Source organism: Maniola jurtina, chromosome 23 (assembly GCF_905333055.1).
Source record: "Maniola jurtina chromosome 23, ilManJurt1.1, whole genome shotgun sequence".
NCBI classification, from domain to species: domain Eukaryota; kingdom Metazoa; phylum Arthropoda; class Insecta; order Lepidoptera; family Nymphalidae; genus Maniola; species Maniola jurtina.
In genome coordinates, this window is record NC_060051.1 from 1,312,139 (window position 1) to 1,331,007 (window position 18,869).

Genomic DNA, 18,869 nt, shown 5'->3' on the forward strand with positions numbered 1-18,869 from the left:
TTCTTAATTAACCATTATGAAAAATTACCAACAACATTGAGAACAGGAAATTGAAGACTTCCCTGGCCCAATGGTAAGCGCTGTGGTCTTATTAGTGGCAGGTTCCGGGTTCGATTCCCGGCAAGGGTTTAGAATTTCGGCTTCGGCTGCGGCTAGTTACCACCCTACCGGCGAAGCTGTGCCGCCAAGCGATTTAGCGTTCCGGTACGATGCCGTGTAAAAACCAAAGGGGGTATGGGTACAAACCTATGGGTATGTTAGCCCGCTTCCATCTTAGACTGCATCATCACTTACCATCAGCTGAAATTGCAGTCAAGGGCTAACTTGTATCTGAATAAAGAAAACATCTATCCCAGTGGTTAAACCACCAATTTCTCATTCCAGAAAGCGAGACTCGCACGCATCCGTATCGCCAAAGCCTCATCAGGAGCGGCCTTCGTCTCCAAGAAGAAGGCAGCAGAAGCGCGCCTCGCCGCCCAGGAGTCCGGCGTGGAGCTGGATGATGCTGGGCGGGATGAGGACATCTTCGAGTTGCAGCATCACCATCTGTTGAGATGTTTGGAGCGTACTACGGTGGGTGATTGGCGGTTTTGACCGGAGATCCGCTTCAGATCTTTACCAGATATGGTTTATTACATAAAACTAATAGGTATGACTAGTAACTCTTGGAGAGATTTGCTAACTCAGGCTGAGAATTATAGAGCGTACTTTGACTTTGCTCAGACTTAAGCTTCAGTTAAAACGAGATGGTATTATGTCAACAGTATAGCGCTGTCTCGTTTTAACAGTGTCTTAAGTCTAAGCAAAGTCAAAGTGCGCTCTATAGATCTAAACCTCAGTGTTTAACACTGAATGATAGCTACAGAGTTCATTTGACATAACTTAGTTCTACATTGCTGCTTTACTGAGTGATATTAAAATAATGTTTCATAGAAAACCTTCAGTGGAATAAAAATAAATGTCAATTGAACTCGGAGGCTATTATTCAGTGTTAGACATTGAGATAGCGAATCAATAGGAAGGTCAACTTCTGCAAGTTTTCCATACTAATAAAACTTGCTGGAATTGACATTTACATAATCATACAGACCTCTGCAAGAAATTTTTCTATTGGTCACTCAGCTTATAGACCAAACCTTTCAAAAAGATTTTTAGTCAAAGGTAGTCTTACTAGTTAATCAAAACTTGACTTCTAAATAACAGTAATCTTATTAGGACCAGTTGCAAATCAGGTGGTTAAAGTAAGGTTACCGTTAAAATTAAATTTGCCCGCCAAAAGACAAAGTGGGTTCCAAGTCAGAATTGTTAATCCATAGTTAAAGTTAAGCAAGTTGATTCAAAAGTTAGCCATTTTGTAGCGTATTTTGGTGGCTTAATGTAACTCTAATCGGTAACCTTACTTTATAGCAATGCGTGACCTAAACCCGCACTTGAGTTATCCGTGACTTAATCAGTACATTTTTTGCCTAGCAAAAATAGACTACTTAAGTCACGGGTAAGTTATACGTTAGGTCACACGAGCTTTGAAAAAATATACGATACTTTTTATTATTGCACGGCGTATAGCACAACACACAATCTCACTCGCCCCGTGCAATAATGGACTACTTAAGTCATACGTATCTTAACGTTCAATTAACCACCTCAAGTTGCAATTGGCCTTTAGGTATACTTAGACCATTAAGTTTTAGGATGATATCTCTCAAAGCTAATGGATCATATTAATAGGTACTATTAGATTATGAATGGTTGGTGGATCCATCCATTGAAGTCACCGTTAAGTCACCGTTAAATTAGATCATTGGTGACAAAGGAATGCAAATATTGAAGGTGTTTTACAATAACGGTGGGTGTTAATAACTTACAGCTTTCAAGAAATATTCATTGCTTTTCTTATACACCTTCTAAAAATTTCCGAACTATTAAAATAATCAGTGTAGACTGAACAACGAACTTCGCTTGCATGCTTTAGTACCTACTTCTCCCGAGATTAATACATATTGACCTTATTCTTAGTAGGTGCCTATTTCTTCCCTGAGTAATTCAATTTTATCCATTAACCAATACAATTAGCGTTATAAATAATATGTTATAGATAGTAAAGAAAAAAAAATTAAGTTAAGCATGCAAGCAGTTTCTCAGTGTACGCTAATCTTTAAATTTATAAAAAAACTCTCTATCCACGCCTAAAATAGTAGAATAAAATAAAGTGCGCATGATATTTCAAGTTAATTATTAATTTTAAACTAAACATTTCATAAATTCTTCCAAGAAAATTCTTACCATTTCCATTGTTGAAGTAAAACTTTAGGCGGGACTTAGAGATTGCTTGAGAGAGATTTTTTTCGGACGGAAGAAACGCCAAAATGGCCGCCAAACAGAACTGCTGTTTCGATGAAGAAGATGTATTAAGATCAAAAGCTCTACCATAACTTATCTCATGATAATTATAAAAAATCTTTCGCCGACTCATTTTTAAAATATGTAATCACAAAGTCTCCTTTAGTTTTACTTCAACTGTGCGTAACACTGATATGTAATAATACTATTTACATAGTACGCTGGATCTGCAATTGAAGACGTTTTTTGAAGCATCTTGGTTATCGCCATTTAGGCGCTGATAGCAGCAGTAAGCATCATGTGAGCGTACTCTGAACTAAATGTTAATGATGAAATATCTGTTAAAACGACCACCTTGTGACCAAAATTGTTATTTTATTTCAAGGTACGCTCAATGGGCACAAAAAAGAACTGTCATTTTGTAGAGCACATCATACTTATCTAGCGTACTATGTAAATACTATTAATAAATATCTATGGTGCGTAAAGATTACAGTATTACCATTTTTATAAGTCGCACCGGCAAAATTCGTAATGCCAACTAAAACCAAATGTACATCAATCAAATACAGACCTTATTGCTCGGTGTTAAGATTTTAAACTCAAGAACAACAGAGACTTGCTATCTCGCTCATAATTCGCGCGTACAAAAAATGGCGCGTAGTCAACAACCAATAGCGGACGGACGCGCGCTATGATTGGCTGAGATATTTTTGCACCATTCAGAAATCAGATTTCTGCGCAGGTACATCGGCGTAACTTATGAAAGTGGTAGAACTGTACACGCATTTATTTTTTTACACCTAAGCTAGAAACATCAGCATTTGATATTTGAATGCCATTTTCTTTTTCTACAGATGATAGATGACGTAAGAAAATTCGACTGCTACGTGGAGGTAGTATATGGAAAATAATTTAATCAGGCAAATTAAAAATTATTTTCCGATCGTTTTAAAGTTTTTTTAATATAGGAAATCCCTTTTGGCACACGATATTAATTGGAATGTAACTGTTATTATAAATTATTTATACTTGTACCTAAAAATTATGATAGTTGTTCAATGTTTCGGTTTAAAAATATTTTGACTTATTAAAACCTTACTTATTAAATCAATTTTGAAGTACGAAATATCCGAAACATAGTCGTTATTCGTGAATAAGTTTGGTCATCCATGGTTTTTAGTCTCTTGGTACCTTTTGGTACTTGAAATATTAGCAAAGTGCCCATGACTTTTTTTTTCAGTATTTTGCTTACCTATTTTCTTACTACCGCTTTTTAAGACTTATTTATCTATATTCTATATTGTAGATTGTAGGTTTATTATAAGTATAGATTAATCTAGACCTAGAGATAGATACCTACTATTTAAAGATTAACAACTTTCTTTTGTACTTCCATTTTTTTTTTTTTCAAAAAATGTTTCAACGAAATGAAATTTTTAACTATCCAAAAGTTCGTTCCACCAGTGAAATATTCTTTCAAATTCGTTTAGTTTCTGAGATTATAATGAGGTGCCTAATTAACAAAAGGAATCAAAACTTTACTTTTTGTTACTATTACCCTCTATTATTTTATTTGTAAACTTGCTCATTCTAAGAGGAGATTGTGCTCAGTAGTGGGCCGGTGATGGATTGTGACGATGACTATAATTGTAATGTAGAAAACCACTAGTGTGTAAAAAATGCTTAAATATTGAATCGAGATCAGAATTACTTATTTTGCTAGAGTATGGGTACATGCAGCATAATGGCAATATATTATTACTATTTAGGACCAAAGCATAACGTGAACATGTGATGTGTCATGAAGCAATATTTGAAATTTAATCTAAGTATTAAGAATACAATACATTTTTACAAGTGCTTTTGAATTGTCAAAAGAATTTACTACTGGTAGTTTAATGCTGTTCCTACAAAGTGTAAGAATTTTATACCTGTGACAATTAAATGAAAAACATATAAATTCATAGATGTTTTTAGTAAAAATAATATTTGTGATAACAATAGAAGCATGTATGTCAATAATAAAATTAACAAAAGAATCCCTGTAATAATAATCACAGACCACTGTGAGATATTACACAAAAACAAAAATATTGTGCCAAAAGTGACTTTCTATCTGAAAAAGACTATAGATGTTTGAAATGATGGAAGTTTGAAGGGCTAATATAATGAACCGTGTGCGTTCTTGCAGGACCGGGAGTTTGTGGAAATGGAGAACCCCTACAACGGGGCGGCGAAGCGGCCGGGCTCCCCGTCGCCTCTTGCGTCGCCCGCGCACTCCGGGCGAGCGCCTGCGCTGCTCGCCTGCTGTGCGCGGTGCGGCTGCTGCCCACAGAAATATCAGGTGAGGTCTCTCTTTGCGTCGTACTGCTGCGGATGGAGAACCCCTACGACGGGATAGCGAAGCAGCCGGGCTCCCCGTCGCCTCTTGCGTCGCCCGCGCACTCCGGGCGAGCGCCTGCGCTGCTCGCCTGCTGTGCGCGGTGCGGCTGCTGCCCACAGAAATATCAGGTGAGGTCTCTCTTTGCGTCGTACAGCTGCTGATGGAGAACCCCTAAAACGGAGTAGCAAAGCGTCCTGTCTCCCCATCAATACTCGCGACGCCCGCGACATGCGCGGTGTGGCTGCTGCCCACAGAAATATCAGATGAGGTTTCTCTTCGTTGTATTGCTGCTGATGGAGAACCCCTACAACGGAGCGACATAGCTTCCAGTCCCCCAGTCGCCACTCGCGTCACCCGCGCACCTGCGCTGCTCGCCTGCTGTGTGCGGTACGGCTGCTACCCACAGAAATGTCGGGTGAGGTCTCTCTCTGCGTCATATTGCAGCTGATGGAGAATCCCTACGACGGGATAGCGAAGCAGCCAGGTTTCCCGTCGCCTGCGCACCCCAGGTGAGTGCCTGCGCTGCTCGTCTGCTGTGCACGGTGCAGCTGCTGCCACAATAATGTCACATGAGGTCTCTCTCTGCGTCGTATTGCTGCTGAGTGCTGGTGGAGAACCCCTACGACGACGGGGTTGCGAAGCGGCCGGGCTCCCCGTCCCCGCAAGCGTTGCCCACGCACTCCAGAATTGAACCTGCATTCCTATGCCTATCACGGCATTGGAGTGGTTTTAATCCGTTTAGACCACGCAGTCCCTTCACTGCCATTTTCAACATGTATTTTTTAATAAATAACCTAAGCGACTGGTAGTGACATCTGGTAGGAACACGTTACAGTTGACAATCTACTTCTCATAATATCTCTGTAGAGATTGGCCGCGTAGCCGGCTTTGAAAGTCAATTGGGAGGACTGTGGGAAGACTTAATGGTTATTATTGACATGAAACATATTACATATACTAGCTGTGCCCGCGACTTCGTTCGCGTGGAATAGTGACTTTTCGGTCGCCGTGATTCTTTAAATTGACATAACTTTTTTATTTATGAACCGATTGACATGAAATAAACACTAAATGTTAAGTGAAGCTTACTACAATATATTAGTGAAAACCGTATCTAAATCGAATAAGCCGTTTCTGATATTAGCGTGCACAAACACACAGACAAACAGACAAACAGACAAAAAAAAATTAATTACAATTTCGGGTTCAGCATTGATATAATAACAACCCCTGCTACTTTTTTTTTTATATAATTCCATTGTACAGACACCACTTTTCTACAATTTTATTATATGTATAGATTAGTCATTAGTAAAATATACAAAACAATGTTTTGACGACAGAAGCGCCGTCGCTCAGTTCGGTGCATCAGCCCAATCGGCCTCACCACACACCCGCTGCGAGAGGTATACAAACGCACAAAGCACTCGTTCTGTTCGTACCAACAACATTTCTATGGCCAACACCTAACCGCTTATCTCAAACAATACATTTCGCAACAACGGACATCAAATTTTTTTTTTATTTGAAAACATTTATCTGTTTATTTGCTCCATACTGCCGTTAAATAAAACTTCGTTACATTTTTATTTCATATTAATAAAAGTAGCGTTCATTAAAAAAAAATTTGTTTAATTTCATTTAAAATTAATAAAATTAGCATTTTATGATTAAAATGCTTTTTTTAAAATTAAAATAAAATAAACAACGATTGGACTATATTTAAAGACTACTTTAAGTTAAAATATTGTCATCTAAAGTTTTGGCCATAGAAATAAATGAAAAAAAAAAATCCGAAATGTGCGTGACTGGTGCCCAAATGTTGCTTATGTGGCTAGACCTCCGTGTTCCCCTTTGAGTGCTTAAAAATTGTACTACCCATTTACATTACCATATTACACATTTATTTGAAAAAAAAAAGCTTTCGCCTTTTCATCGTGAGCACAAAATGTCAAAGCTATTTGTCTGCAAACCTAAAAAAATATTGAAACGTTTCTTAATTTGAATTGCACTTTAAATTTTAATTGATGCGTTTTTGTTATTTTCCATTCCTATTTTTGAAATAACGTTCAAAACCTTCAGTTAATATTTAAAGTGCGTTAAAAATTAAGTAACGTCTCAGTGTTTAGGTTTTAAGTGCACACATAGATATTTTTGTGAGCCCTGTGTTTGCTAGGAGTGGCGATCGGCTGAGAGCTTGCGTTTGACCCGTACATACAAATGAATTTAAATAAATTATACTACATAATTATATCCAAGCTAGAGACTGTATTATTACCATACTGTATTTTATTATTATTATAACCACTGGTACCAGGTAAGTTTTTATTGCGACAAGTAATGTTCATATAGTACATATAAATACTTTTGTATCTATTTTTCTTGCATATAATGTATTTTTTTCATGCTAGAATTTATTTTACTTTACAGAATTTATGTTACTTACTTCTTTGATTTATAAATACTTTTGAATACTTTATTTAACACTGTAATTTACACACACCAAAAAATTCTTGAACTCAATATATACAATTCACCTCTTATTTTTTGGAATTCTCAATAGAAAAGTAATTATATTCTGTACTTCTTTTGTCCTAATTTTTGTTTATTTACTTTGCTAATATGGTATTTAAAAAATGTTTTGATGTGTTATATAACTTTGACAGGAGTTTTAATTTATATTTGTAATATGTAAAAAATGGTTACTTAAGTTATTTTAAAGTGAAAGAAATATCAAAATTAATACACAGCTCAGTCTCCAATTGGCTCTGACAGGTCCTGCTTTTAGACTCGAGTAGAAAACGAGTTCGAGGCACTAGGAGGTACACGGCAACGTCACGACCGTCCGACACGTCAGTCTCCGCCGCCCCCAGCGAAGACCCCTTACCAGTATGTTCTTCCGATGTTACCACGCAGCGATTGTCGTGTCGTTTATGGAGAGCTTTATTTTTTACGTTCAGAGCCCAATTGTAACTTTTCAAACATTAACTGTGCGTAAATCTGCCAAAACTATACAGATCAGATGCTTACTGGTCTCTACCAAATAAAAGATTTATGCAAGTTTAAAAAGTTACACTAGAACTCTAATATAAAGATACACTATAATCTGTGACACATTTTTAGATAGTTATGACTTTCGGCATTGAGATGTTGGAAATTGCTTTTGATTTTAAAATGGGTATTGAATTGTGGGATCCTATCTATTAGCCAATTCTAAATGTAAATGATAGTTTTTTAGTTCAAGGGCCCTTATTCGATTAATAACCTAAAATTTGTGCAATACTTAGTAATTATCCCAATACACTTTATGGAAGTAGTCCTTTTAGACTTATCAATTTAGTCTTCTAAAATATATCTGTGCAACAGTTTTAGAACGATTTTAAGTAAAACTCTGAGTATGTGATTTTTCTTATATGGTATCCACTAAAATGAAACTGGATCTGAGATCTGAATTTAATGTTTTTTTTTTAATTAACAGTGGCCTGATTTTGATAGTACTTATGCAATTCACTACCCATCATTGTCTACTGATTTTCATTTATTTACTTATTATCGCTGTGTGGTAAATACTGGAAAATTTCGGCTTTCAATGTCTGCAGGGTGTTGGCTGCTACTATGTCGCTTTGTGAATATTATTATTAATCAAATATTAATAATAAAAGTAGGTGTAATTGATTAAATATATCCGTAAATATTACCTAAATGTTTCGATGTATTATTTTGTAAGCTTTTGCTGTGACGCTGTCGTAAAATAAATTTATTTTTGTATTGTATTGTAATTTTGAGGTGTATAGTATTATTATTGTAAAATATACGATATTATAAGTATTATATAAATGTATATTGTGAAATAAATCGCAATGTTATTTAAGATTGAAAATAAATGTTTTCAATTTAACCGATTTTTTTTTTTAGTTTCTTGCGAAATGATGATACTAAAATTTACTATGATTAAGTTAATATATGTCAAAATTTGTAGTAAACTTCCCAAGATTGTGATACTTTTTATAATAATAATAATGCGATTTTAAATAAAAGTAGATCCACGAGTGTTGTATTATTGAACAGGATGTCGTAGTTATTTTAGCATCTAGAAAACTATAGTTACCTGTTGTATTTTAATTGCAATACTTACCTTAAATATAATATATTACCTGCAATGGCTTAACTGCAGTTGCCAACACACTGCACACATTATGAGTAAATGTGCTGGTCTCTAGATCCTTTTTTTTTTCAAGCGGTCTTAGGTTATCTACATCAATTCAATTTACGTTTATTTTATTTTTATTATTTGCATTTATTCGAAAACTTATACAGCTGTTGATTTCATATTTTAATTCCTAAATTATATTTTCCACTGTATTTATACAATATTATAATACGGTGGCTTTTGTACAGTGATGATAAATTTTGTATAATTATACTTGTATTTAATGATAAATACTGGACATCAGCAGTGTCGCTGATACCTATAGCAAGTTTTTTCGTTGAAAAAAAAAAACAAATATAAAAGTATATGAAGTGTATATTACAATTTTTTCGGCATCCATGTACACTTTAACAGATTTAGATCGAAGTTTTTAATAATTTTTGAGTTTTAAATTATTTGTTTTATATACAAAATACGACTTAACACTAAACACGTTATACACTAATGGGTCTACAATCTACATATTATACTCATAAATATACAAATTAATATACCTATACTTTTTATATGAATCGGCATGCTTCCAGCACAATTATACCAATTATACACTTTCCTATACAGTACTGCTCACATATTTTATGTTTTTTCCTAAGTATTATTATAATGTATTTTATAATACTTTGTGGTACCTTCTTGAATAAGATCCTTAAAGCTTGATATTGATGTTGAATGCTTTTTTTTTACAGTATTTTTATTTATTTTAAAATGTAGAATTGGAGCTAAAATTTTGCGTAAACTTAAATGTATAAATGTAAGTCATTTTGTTTTCAAAAATATTTTTACAAATTTTATGTATATATTTATAGTTTTCGATATAATTTTACTATGTAATAATAATTGAAAAAATATTTTTAGTCAAAGTTTTTCAGGAAAATACTGTACCCAGTAAAAAAAAAATATTTCAATGGTTCATTAAAATCGCAATGAAGAATATTTTGTATAATTCTGAATAGAATATGTCAAACCAAATATCAGTTTACTTTGAATAAAATAAATTATATTTTAATAAATAAAAAATATGTTCAGGACAGAATATGCAAAAATAACCGATAAAGTATCAATTTTTTTATTAATTTATTAATTTTTATTTACAGCAAGCATGCGGTAAATACATTCCAGCGGGCAGCACTGTCCAAGGTAACCAGACAGGTGTGGCGATGGACGGGACATATCTAGTCGAAGCATCCTTCTAGGATCCGACAACTAGCGCTCATGTTGAGAGCTATGTGTGAACTCTAAAGTGTGGTTGTGACCTTCCACACGAATCCCAGAACCTTCCGACACCTGGGGACTCCTAAAAGACATTGCGCGCAAATAATTATTAGACTATTGTATTGTATTATCTGTAAATCTTAACACGATACTGCCTAAATATGAAACGGATATCGTATTTGTTTCGAGTGTTTAATGAACTTATTCTAATGGAGACCTTACGAGACCTATAGTGAGTAGACATCTTTCAGGTAGGCGTGCCCAACTTAGAGTCATTGCACACTGAGCAGCAAAATTTTTGAGCAATTATCATTGATAAATTGATAATGAACTAAATGAACATTAAGATCAGTTCAATATAGCGTGCAAGAGATAATTCTTTGTGGACTCTGTATGCACTGACCCCTAGGCTGCATTATTACTTATAGCCTATTAATACGTTAAATACTTGGTGGAGAAGGAACGCTAACATTTAAGCTTAGACGAACGAATGGAACGGGCGACGGTAAATATAAGGAGAAAACAATGATTTGCCTACAAAAAGTGCTATCTAAACAAATTGTTATTAATTTAGGACATTGTGAAGAGCATAAGTTTGAGCTGCTTATAGTAAAAATTGTATTATAGTTTGAGAATTAAATACAATAGGTTCAAGGTCAGAGGCTCTAGTATGATCACGTTGATTGGAGGTTTATTTTCGGGAAAGCGTTGATATTCCCATACAACTTTGACAGTTAAACGCACAGTTAACGTTAACTTAAATAGGCTGAGGTTAGGGCTGAGTTTCAAACTCATTTGGTCTCCATTAGAAAACAAATTGTCCCGTTCGTGTTTTCTTTTTACTCATATAGTTATAAAAACAGTATTACATTATAAGGTTTTTAATATTAAAACATTTGAATGGTTGGATTGAATCTCGCCCCGCAACGAGGTTTCCAGATTTTCCGCTTCTGAAAATCTTTAGTGAAAAAAAGACAAGTTAGTTTTTCAAATTACACTCTAGTCAATAGTCGAAATCATATCAATATCAGTAACAGGAATAATTAATTATTATTATCGTTCTTAGCTATCGCTGTCTTTTTTTAATCCACGAGGTCACTAGTGCCTTCGATTATTGCAAAGGGAAATTAAGGCTGGGTGTATACTGTAAGCAGGTGACACAGTGGAGACTGTAGTGCAGCGCATGACAAGTAAAAAGTTGTGTGTATTTTGTCAATGCCTGAATTCACCAGTAAATCTTTAGTAGGTAAAAGTTTTTTCAGTCAAATTAGACTGAAGAAATTTTTGCGTGAGAGAGATAGTTACGTTAGATAGTCTTTTGTCAGCACAGATTTCTGTGTGTTTCATAAAAACAATAATTACGCCACATAAACGATAGATAGCCTATGTATAAATTTATCTATATCGGCTGCCGTGCTCTTCTTACGTCATCCAATGGCGAACAAAACTCTTGGACGTATGGACTAGTCAGATTCAATAATCCATACGTCCCAATGTTATCCTTGCTGAGATCTGTCTCTTTTGATCTCCTTGAGCTTGATAGGACGCAATGTCTGCCAGAGCTTTTGTTTGCTTGTCTAACTTCTTCGGTGATGCGGATATGGTTCTGGTCTAAACATTTTATAACAATGGTATGTCTTCTACACTGTGTCGCGCTGCACTACATAGTTGCCTGCAAGACAGTGTGCGCACAGCCTAACTGTTGCTCTGTGTTAGTGAATAATAGGAAATATGTAGATATTCTTATATTGAAAGTGTTAAAATGGGGCGTGTTAGGCACGTAGCAGAGTCCACGAAAGTTTCACATTTTATCTTGGGTGTAGCGCCAAGCATACGGAGATCACCGATATGTATTATCAATGTTAAATAAATTGTAGAGAGTTATTCATAATAATTGTCACTCAACAATAATTTTTTCATAATACAGGGTTATAAATACCAAGTTACATATAACTATAAAATTTATTATTATATCAATAAAACTTACTATACTTATATTGTATATATTATAATAAATAATGCATAAGGTTGACTACTTTGAAATCCGCCCCTTTCATAAACATATAAGCGATCACTCGGGGAATAATAGATGTAATAGTAATAAATAATAATAATTAGATAGAATAATAAAAATAATTTAAACTTTTATTTTGGGGAATAATAACAATATACAGCTCAGAAAAATGCTGTAGACCAAAAGTTTATTTATATTGCTTATGGCTTGTTCGTATTTATTGATTAACCCTGTATAGAAAAGTAATTTACCAATGATATAGCAATGACATTATGTTAATGCTGCGTGCCACCGAATGCAATACGTTGCGAAGTATCGTCAACTATTTATAAAAATGGCTGAAGAAAATCTAAATGAATTTTAAACAATGAAATTTTACGGTCGGTTAAAATGGTAGAACCTTGACTTTATACTAGAATGTGGACGTCTTATGATTGCAATAGATAAAAGAATGTTATGTATAGATAGATGAATTTATGTGGTTTAAATAGAGATTTATTTGAAAATATTTAATTGATAAATGTTAAATTATAGAATGTAAGTAACTGTAATATTAATATGTGAGTGTTTAATGCATTGGATGCATGTTTTAGTAGAGTAAATAGTTTGTCATGGACGAAGTTAAATTCTGTTTAAAAAAGAATACAATAAATTATTTTTTTAATTTCACTACGACCTTCGCACATGGTGTCATTTTTATGTGCGGTTAGCATGTCAGACTTAGCTAAAAATAGCTAGGTATACCTCAACGTGGAAATGGCGACTTGTGCAAAGGTTCTGAAAATTAATATTTTTGGTAAAACCATATTTTTATTGAATAGTCTTTTACTTTGTCTATGAAAAACTTGGGTAACACTTATTTTGTAGGTATTTGTATAAACCGAATTCGATGTTAAAATATCTCTTCCAAAATATTCCACAATTTCTATTGTACTTAAAATATTATAATATTCAATAATTTTTGGTAATTAATAAAGTTAATAATTATTAAGAGTCAGTCAAGTAGCTAGTAATTGAACTTTAATAACTTCATCATGTAAATTAACGATTTCCTAATTCCTGTATGTTTATTAAATTTGTGGGATATTTCAAAAAGTACCTATCTTAACATTTAATAATTTTATTTTATTAGTATTTTGGTACCGATAAATTGTATAATTTATCAAATAAAGTATTGTTTAATTTATATTTAATATAATTTAAATTTGTGTGCGGATATTTTTTTCCACGTAAAATAAGCCATTGATAGTATGAGGGCTTAATGAGAAAAATTAGACAATAGATTATAAAAAGTCAATTTTAGTGTCTTTTCCGATTTTCCTAAGGTTAACATAAAGCTCTATTGTCTAAACATAATAAATAAACGATTTTTTTTTATTATACAAGATAATAATATTAATATAATATATATGTAGTTAGAATTTCTAATTAATACCTATAGTTTTTGGTTTATATATTTTTATTAAGTGCTATAAGAATTTTACAAAAATACATAATATTGCTACTTGAAAAGTACGCTCTTTTAATCCAGCCACAAAATAATAATTTTTCCTGAAGTCCTATTTTTTAATTCCTCCCTGTGATTTTATGGCTGTTTAAAGTTATTGTAATATTTATTATGATAATTGTATATTGTTTAAGTTTTCCTAATTCTATTATAATATTTTATTATTGTTTTTTTTAGAAATTTTATTGTTATTGTCACAAGGCCTAATCGCCTATACATTGTATAGATATCGCCTTTCCTCAAATAAATAACAATATTTAAATATGTTAAAATATTTTATTTAATATGTAAACCTTTGTAAATAGTTTTATAGAAATTTTGTTGTTTTAAATTGTTTAGCAAAAATACATTGCTATAAGATATTATAAAATAAATTAAAACAGGTATCTGTCACACGTTCTTAAGTAAACTTTGATATCGTTTAGCAATGCATTTTAAATAATAAACAATTTGGCAAACAAATAAATTATTATGTAAAATAAATTTATTTCACAAATTTTATCTTTTAGTTTTCTCTATTCTACCAAGTGTAAAAATGATTTCATATAACATAGCGACATCTATTATCACAAGTAGGAATTGAAACATACCTACTTAGTAACTTAGTTTTGTCTTTTTTCTTTTGTCTTTTTTAATTTTCTGTCTCTTGTCCTTTTTTTTAGAAAACATTGTTAACTGAAGTAAATTTCAAAGTTTTTATAGTTATTAAATGTCATTGACTAAAGAAAAGACAGACAACTTTCTGCTCGTGAGTGACAATAATAATCGGGCAGTTTGAGAAGTTGATGTTTAAAAAAACGTACATACGACACTTTTCAATTGTCAACTGCCCGAGCAGTCGTCAAGTGCTCGAGAAACTAACAGTTCAACTGCTGTTACTAGGAGAGGGATAACTGCGCTAGAGAAAGAGAAGAAAGAAGAAAAGGAAAATTATAATTTGCTACGCCATAATCATCTTAAAATCGTGACTGCTTCAAGCTTGAACAAAAATCGTGTTGCTCTCAAAATTAGTATGACAAGTTATAAGCAGAAGCAAGTTGCAATTTTTGTTCGTAAAGAGCCATCAAGTGCAAATACAGAGTGTAACCAGATCTCTAGTAAAAACTTAGCGTTTTTATTATCCTACCTCAGCACAATCCAATGCCAGTAATCATTTGCCTTATCTTGTAGTTTTAGTGATTTAGTATTTTTCAAACCCACACTGTATAGCGTCAAAACTCGGGTCAATGCCCCAACTACGACTCGGCATTGACTTCGAGTGACCTATTTACGGAACGATCATTGACTTTCAGCGTCAGTCAGATGTTTAATTTGAAATATATTGTGAACTTTTAAAAAATGAAGGTTTAAAAAAACGTAGTTTATTTAAAGGATTTCTTGTCATTAATCATCAGTACCTTTCTGCGTTTTCGCTAGCGTTCTGGTTGCACCCTGTAGAAAGGCCAATCCGCATCTGCGCTCGCGCATGAACTGTGCACACAACGCGCATCATGAAAATATAATATGGTCGTAATTACCGAGTGGTTTGCGAGTGGTCCGTATGCACGTTGTACAAGACGTCACAGTACGCACAAGTTCGAGAGTTTATGGGGATTTAGTTAAAACATGACACAGGTACGTATTTTTTATATTCAGATACAAGTTAGCCCTTGACCGCAATCTCACCTAGAGGTAAGTGATGATGCAATCTAAGACGGAAGCGGGCTAACCTGGAAGGGGTATGGCACGCATACCTCCTTTGGTTTCTATAAGGAATCGTACCGGAACGCTAAATCGCTTGGTGGCACGGCTTTGCCGGTAGGATGGTAACTAGCCACTAGGCTCTCACCAGACAATCATTCAAATTCAAAATATTTTTATTCAATTAGACTTTTACAAGTTCTTTTGAATCGTCAAAAGCATCTACCACTGGTTCAGACATACTCGACATACTCGTGCGCACAGAGACAGTGCCATGTCAATGGGCGTTCAATGCATGTTGTGTGAATGTTCGTGCGCGTGCGCAGGTGTGGTTCCACCCGAAGACGTTGAAGCTGTTTGTTTTATCGCAATTAGTATCTATCTATTTTCTTTAGTCTGTGGCTTTAATAGAAATAAATCAAAGTATGTTTATTAGTACCAATTTGGTCGTACACAAAAAATCTAAATTAAATTGAACGTTTTAAGCAACCATATCACTTGCTTTAACGGTGAAGGAAAACATCGTGAGGAAACCTGCATGCCTTAGAGTTCTCTATAATATTATTAAAGGTGTCTGAAATGCCTATCCACACTTGGTGGATAGTGGTTAAACTCTGAATGGACCGCAAATATATGAATTATACTTAAACTATCCACGGAAAGAAGTTAGCACTTACCTATAGCGCTCTCTCTGTCACGTAATCCTATACAAATGACATAGCCAAAAATTTCAATGGGCGCTTACCATTTTGAGGCACTGACCAACTAAAAAAAATGTTTTCAAAGAACATTCGAAATGTTTACAAAAAATATTCGAATAACATAGTTTCGTTTGTGATTGGTCAGTGACTCAAAATGGTTAACCCCCACTGAGACTTTTGGCTCTATTATTTGTATGGGATTACGTAAAAGAGAGCACTACAGGTACTAACCTTTCAGTGGATAGAGTATAAGTTTAGAGATTTTTATGTGCGATCAAATGGGTACATTTGAATACCTATGGGTACAATTGAATACATATAGGCACAATTGAATACATATGGGTACAGTTAAATATCTATAGGTACAATTGAATACCTATGGGTACAATTGAATACATATAGGCACAATTGAATACATATGGGTACAGTTAAATATCTATAGGTACAATTGAATACCTATGGGTACAATTGAATACATATAGGTATAATTGAATACATATGGGTACAATTGAATGCCTATGGGTACAATTGTATACCTAATTAACTATCCGTAATTAAAGTAAAATCTAGATTTAATTGTGATTTGTATTGTAAAAGATATCAATGTGGTAATAGATAAATGTTATTAAATTATTGACTTGACTCTGAAGCGAGTGAACTCTATGGCTTATGATGTGGTATAGTTTATATTTGAGTGCTGTGGTTGTAACCGCTGCTTGTCACCAAAACGTATTTCTCTTGTATTACTTTAAAAAAACCGGCCAAGTGCGAGTTGGACTCGCATCTGAAAGGTTCCGGTTCAGGGAAGTCCTTCGTATCGATGCAAATATATACCTATACCTACTTCCAGCGGAAAAAATATTAATTATATGATCGCAGACCGTAGGCGTTATGTACCTAAATCATGTAAAGGGATGGATTGATCCAGTATTCTTATTGGAAACGTCTTCTCTGTTTCTAACTTCAAGTACCTAAATTAGAACACATTACACAACGTATTCTTAGAATATTCTTCAGGCGAACAAAAAATTATGATCGCACACATTTTATCCTGGCTTCGGGGATTTTTGTCCTCCACGGACAAAAGTCTCTCGTGTGTGCAGGCCCTAAGATATGAATTTTTAAATAGCTTCACACACACACACACACACACACACACACACACACACACACACACACACACACACACACACACACACACACACACACACACACACACACACACACACACACACACACACACAACTTTCGCCTTTATAATATTAGTGTGAAGTGTGATTTTAGAAAATACGTTTTTGTGACAGGCAGTGTCGGAGTGTAGTTGGACCAAAGAGGATGTTCTGTGTAAAATAGTGAGCGGAGTAGCGTGATGTGACATGTTCATGTAAAAGTTTGTGTCTTTAAAGTTTTCGACACGTTTGTGGTGTCCTTTTGTGTCAAGATTGTATGATAGGTTCTTCCGAACACGTGCGAAATAGCAGTTGTGCGACTGGATTAATAGTCCGCGACTTAGTCCGCCAATGCGGAATTCAAAGTTGCGGAATTTTGGAATTTCGTAGTTTTGAAACTTGTGTAGTCCACGCTAAACTTTCAAACCCCTATGTTAAACTACGAAATGTAATATAATATATAAATATCACTCACCCTACTTTTAAATGTCACTGTTCACACTTAGATGTAATAATATATGTAGTATGAACAGTGACATTTAAAAGTAGGATGAGCGATATTTATATATTATAGTATATTCCGTAGTTTGAAATCAACTTTAGGGATAACAAAACGCTGCTTTTGAGATTACCATTGAAACTAGAAGGCATTCTGCACCTGTTCGGAATTTAAATATGAAAAGTAACATTGCCAGTTATAATATAGACCAGCCAGAAGCCATTTGATAGTTCATAGTCCTAGTTTCAAGTGCAGGTTAGATGAGTTTTGATGAACTTTCTGGCAATTTGTGGAAGTCATTGTATTTCAATTACTGACAGAGTCAGCTTAAAAATATATAGCTACCAAAACGATTAAATAGTGTTTTTAACCGCCGACCCAAAAAGAGGGGTGTTATAAGTTTGACCTGTGTATCTGTGTATCTGTCTGTGGCATCGTAGCGCCTAAACTAATGACTAGTTCTTACTGTAACCTTCACTTGTCGGGGGTGTTATAAATTTTTAATTTACACTTGTAGTACGATGCCACGTAGAGACTTATTATGAATTGCCATACCTCTTTCCAATGCTTTAAGCTTAGGCGTAGTGGACTCCAGCAGAGCTGAAGCGTTGCGTCTTTCTTGATAACAAGTGTAAATTAAAAAATAACACCCCCGACAAGTGAAGGTTACAGTAACTAGAAAAGAGCTGATAACTTTCAAACGGCTGAACTGATTTTTTTGGATTATACCTAAGAACACTCTCTATCAAGCCACCTTTCAAACAAAAAAAAACTAAATTAAAATCGGTTTATTAGTTTAGGAGCTACGATGACACAGGCAGATACACACGTACAACTTATAACACCCTTCTTTTTGGGTCGGGGGTTAAAAACTCTGGCAAGTTAATCACACTCAAGCATGGCCCCATTCACATCAATTTCAACCGTATGTCAAAGTGCACAAAGCTGAGTTTAAGTTTTTACAAAGAAGATTCGGCTTTACTCCACTCCGTCTGAATATTCAGGAAAGATCGCTGTGAAATTCTAACGGGTTTTCGAAAGTTGGTTGTAATGAGCTGGCAGTGTTACGTGTTTTAACAGGGCTCTCTCCGTCACTCACTCCATTCAATCGTAGTCCCAATTTCATTTGAATACTAAGCAACCAAAGTCCA

General features: G+C 34.3%; 1 protein-coding gene across 4 annotated transcripts in view; it reads left to right on the forward strand.

Annotated features, from left to right (window-relative positions):
• LOC123877200 (potassium voltage-gated channel protein Shal) overlaps positions 1 to 13,589 on the forward strand; it is an 85,920-nt gene extending 72,331 nt beyond the window's left edge. The window contains exons 3-7 of one of the 4 annotated variants that reach the window (XM_045923733.1): positions 385 to 573; positions 3,198 to 3,236; positions 4,535 to 4,687; positions 7,502 to 7,615; positions 10,031 to 13,589. In XM_045923733.1, the coding sequence (XP_045779689.1) occupies positions 385 to 573; positions 3,198 to 3,236; positions 4,535 to 4,687; positions 7,502 to 7,615; positions 10,031 to 10,129 (594 nt within the window). In that variant the 3' untranslated portion in view covers positions 10,130 to 13,589. The remainder of the gene's footprint in view (positions 1 to 384; positions 574 to 3,197; positions 3,237 to 4,534; positions 4,688 to 7,501; positions 7,616 to 10,030) is intronic. The other 3 variants (XM_045923735.1, XM_045923734.1, XM_045923736.1) reach the window with 3 other exon arrangements.
• The last annotated feature ends 5,280 nt before the right edge of the window (positions 13,590 to 18,869 follow it).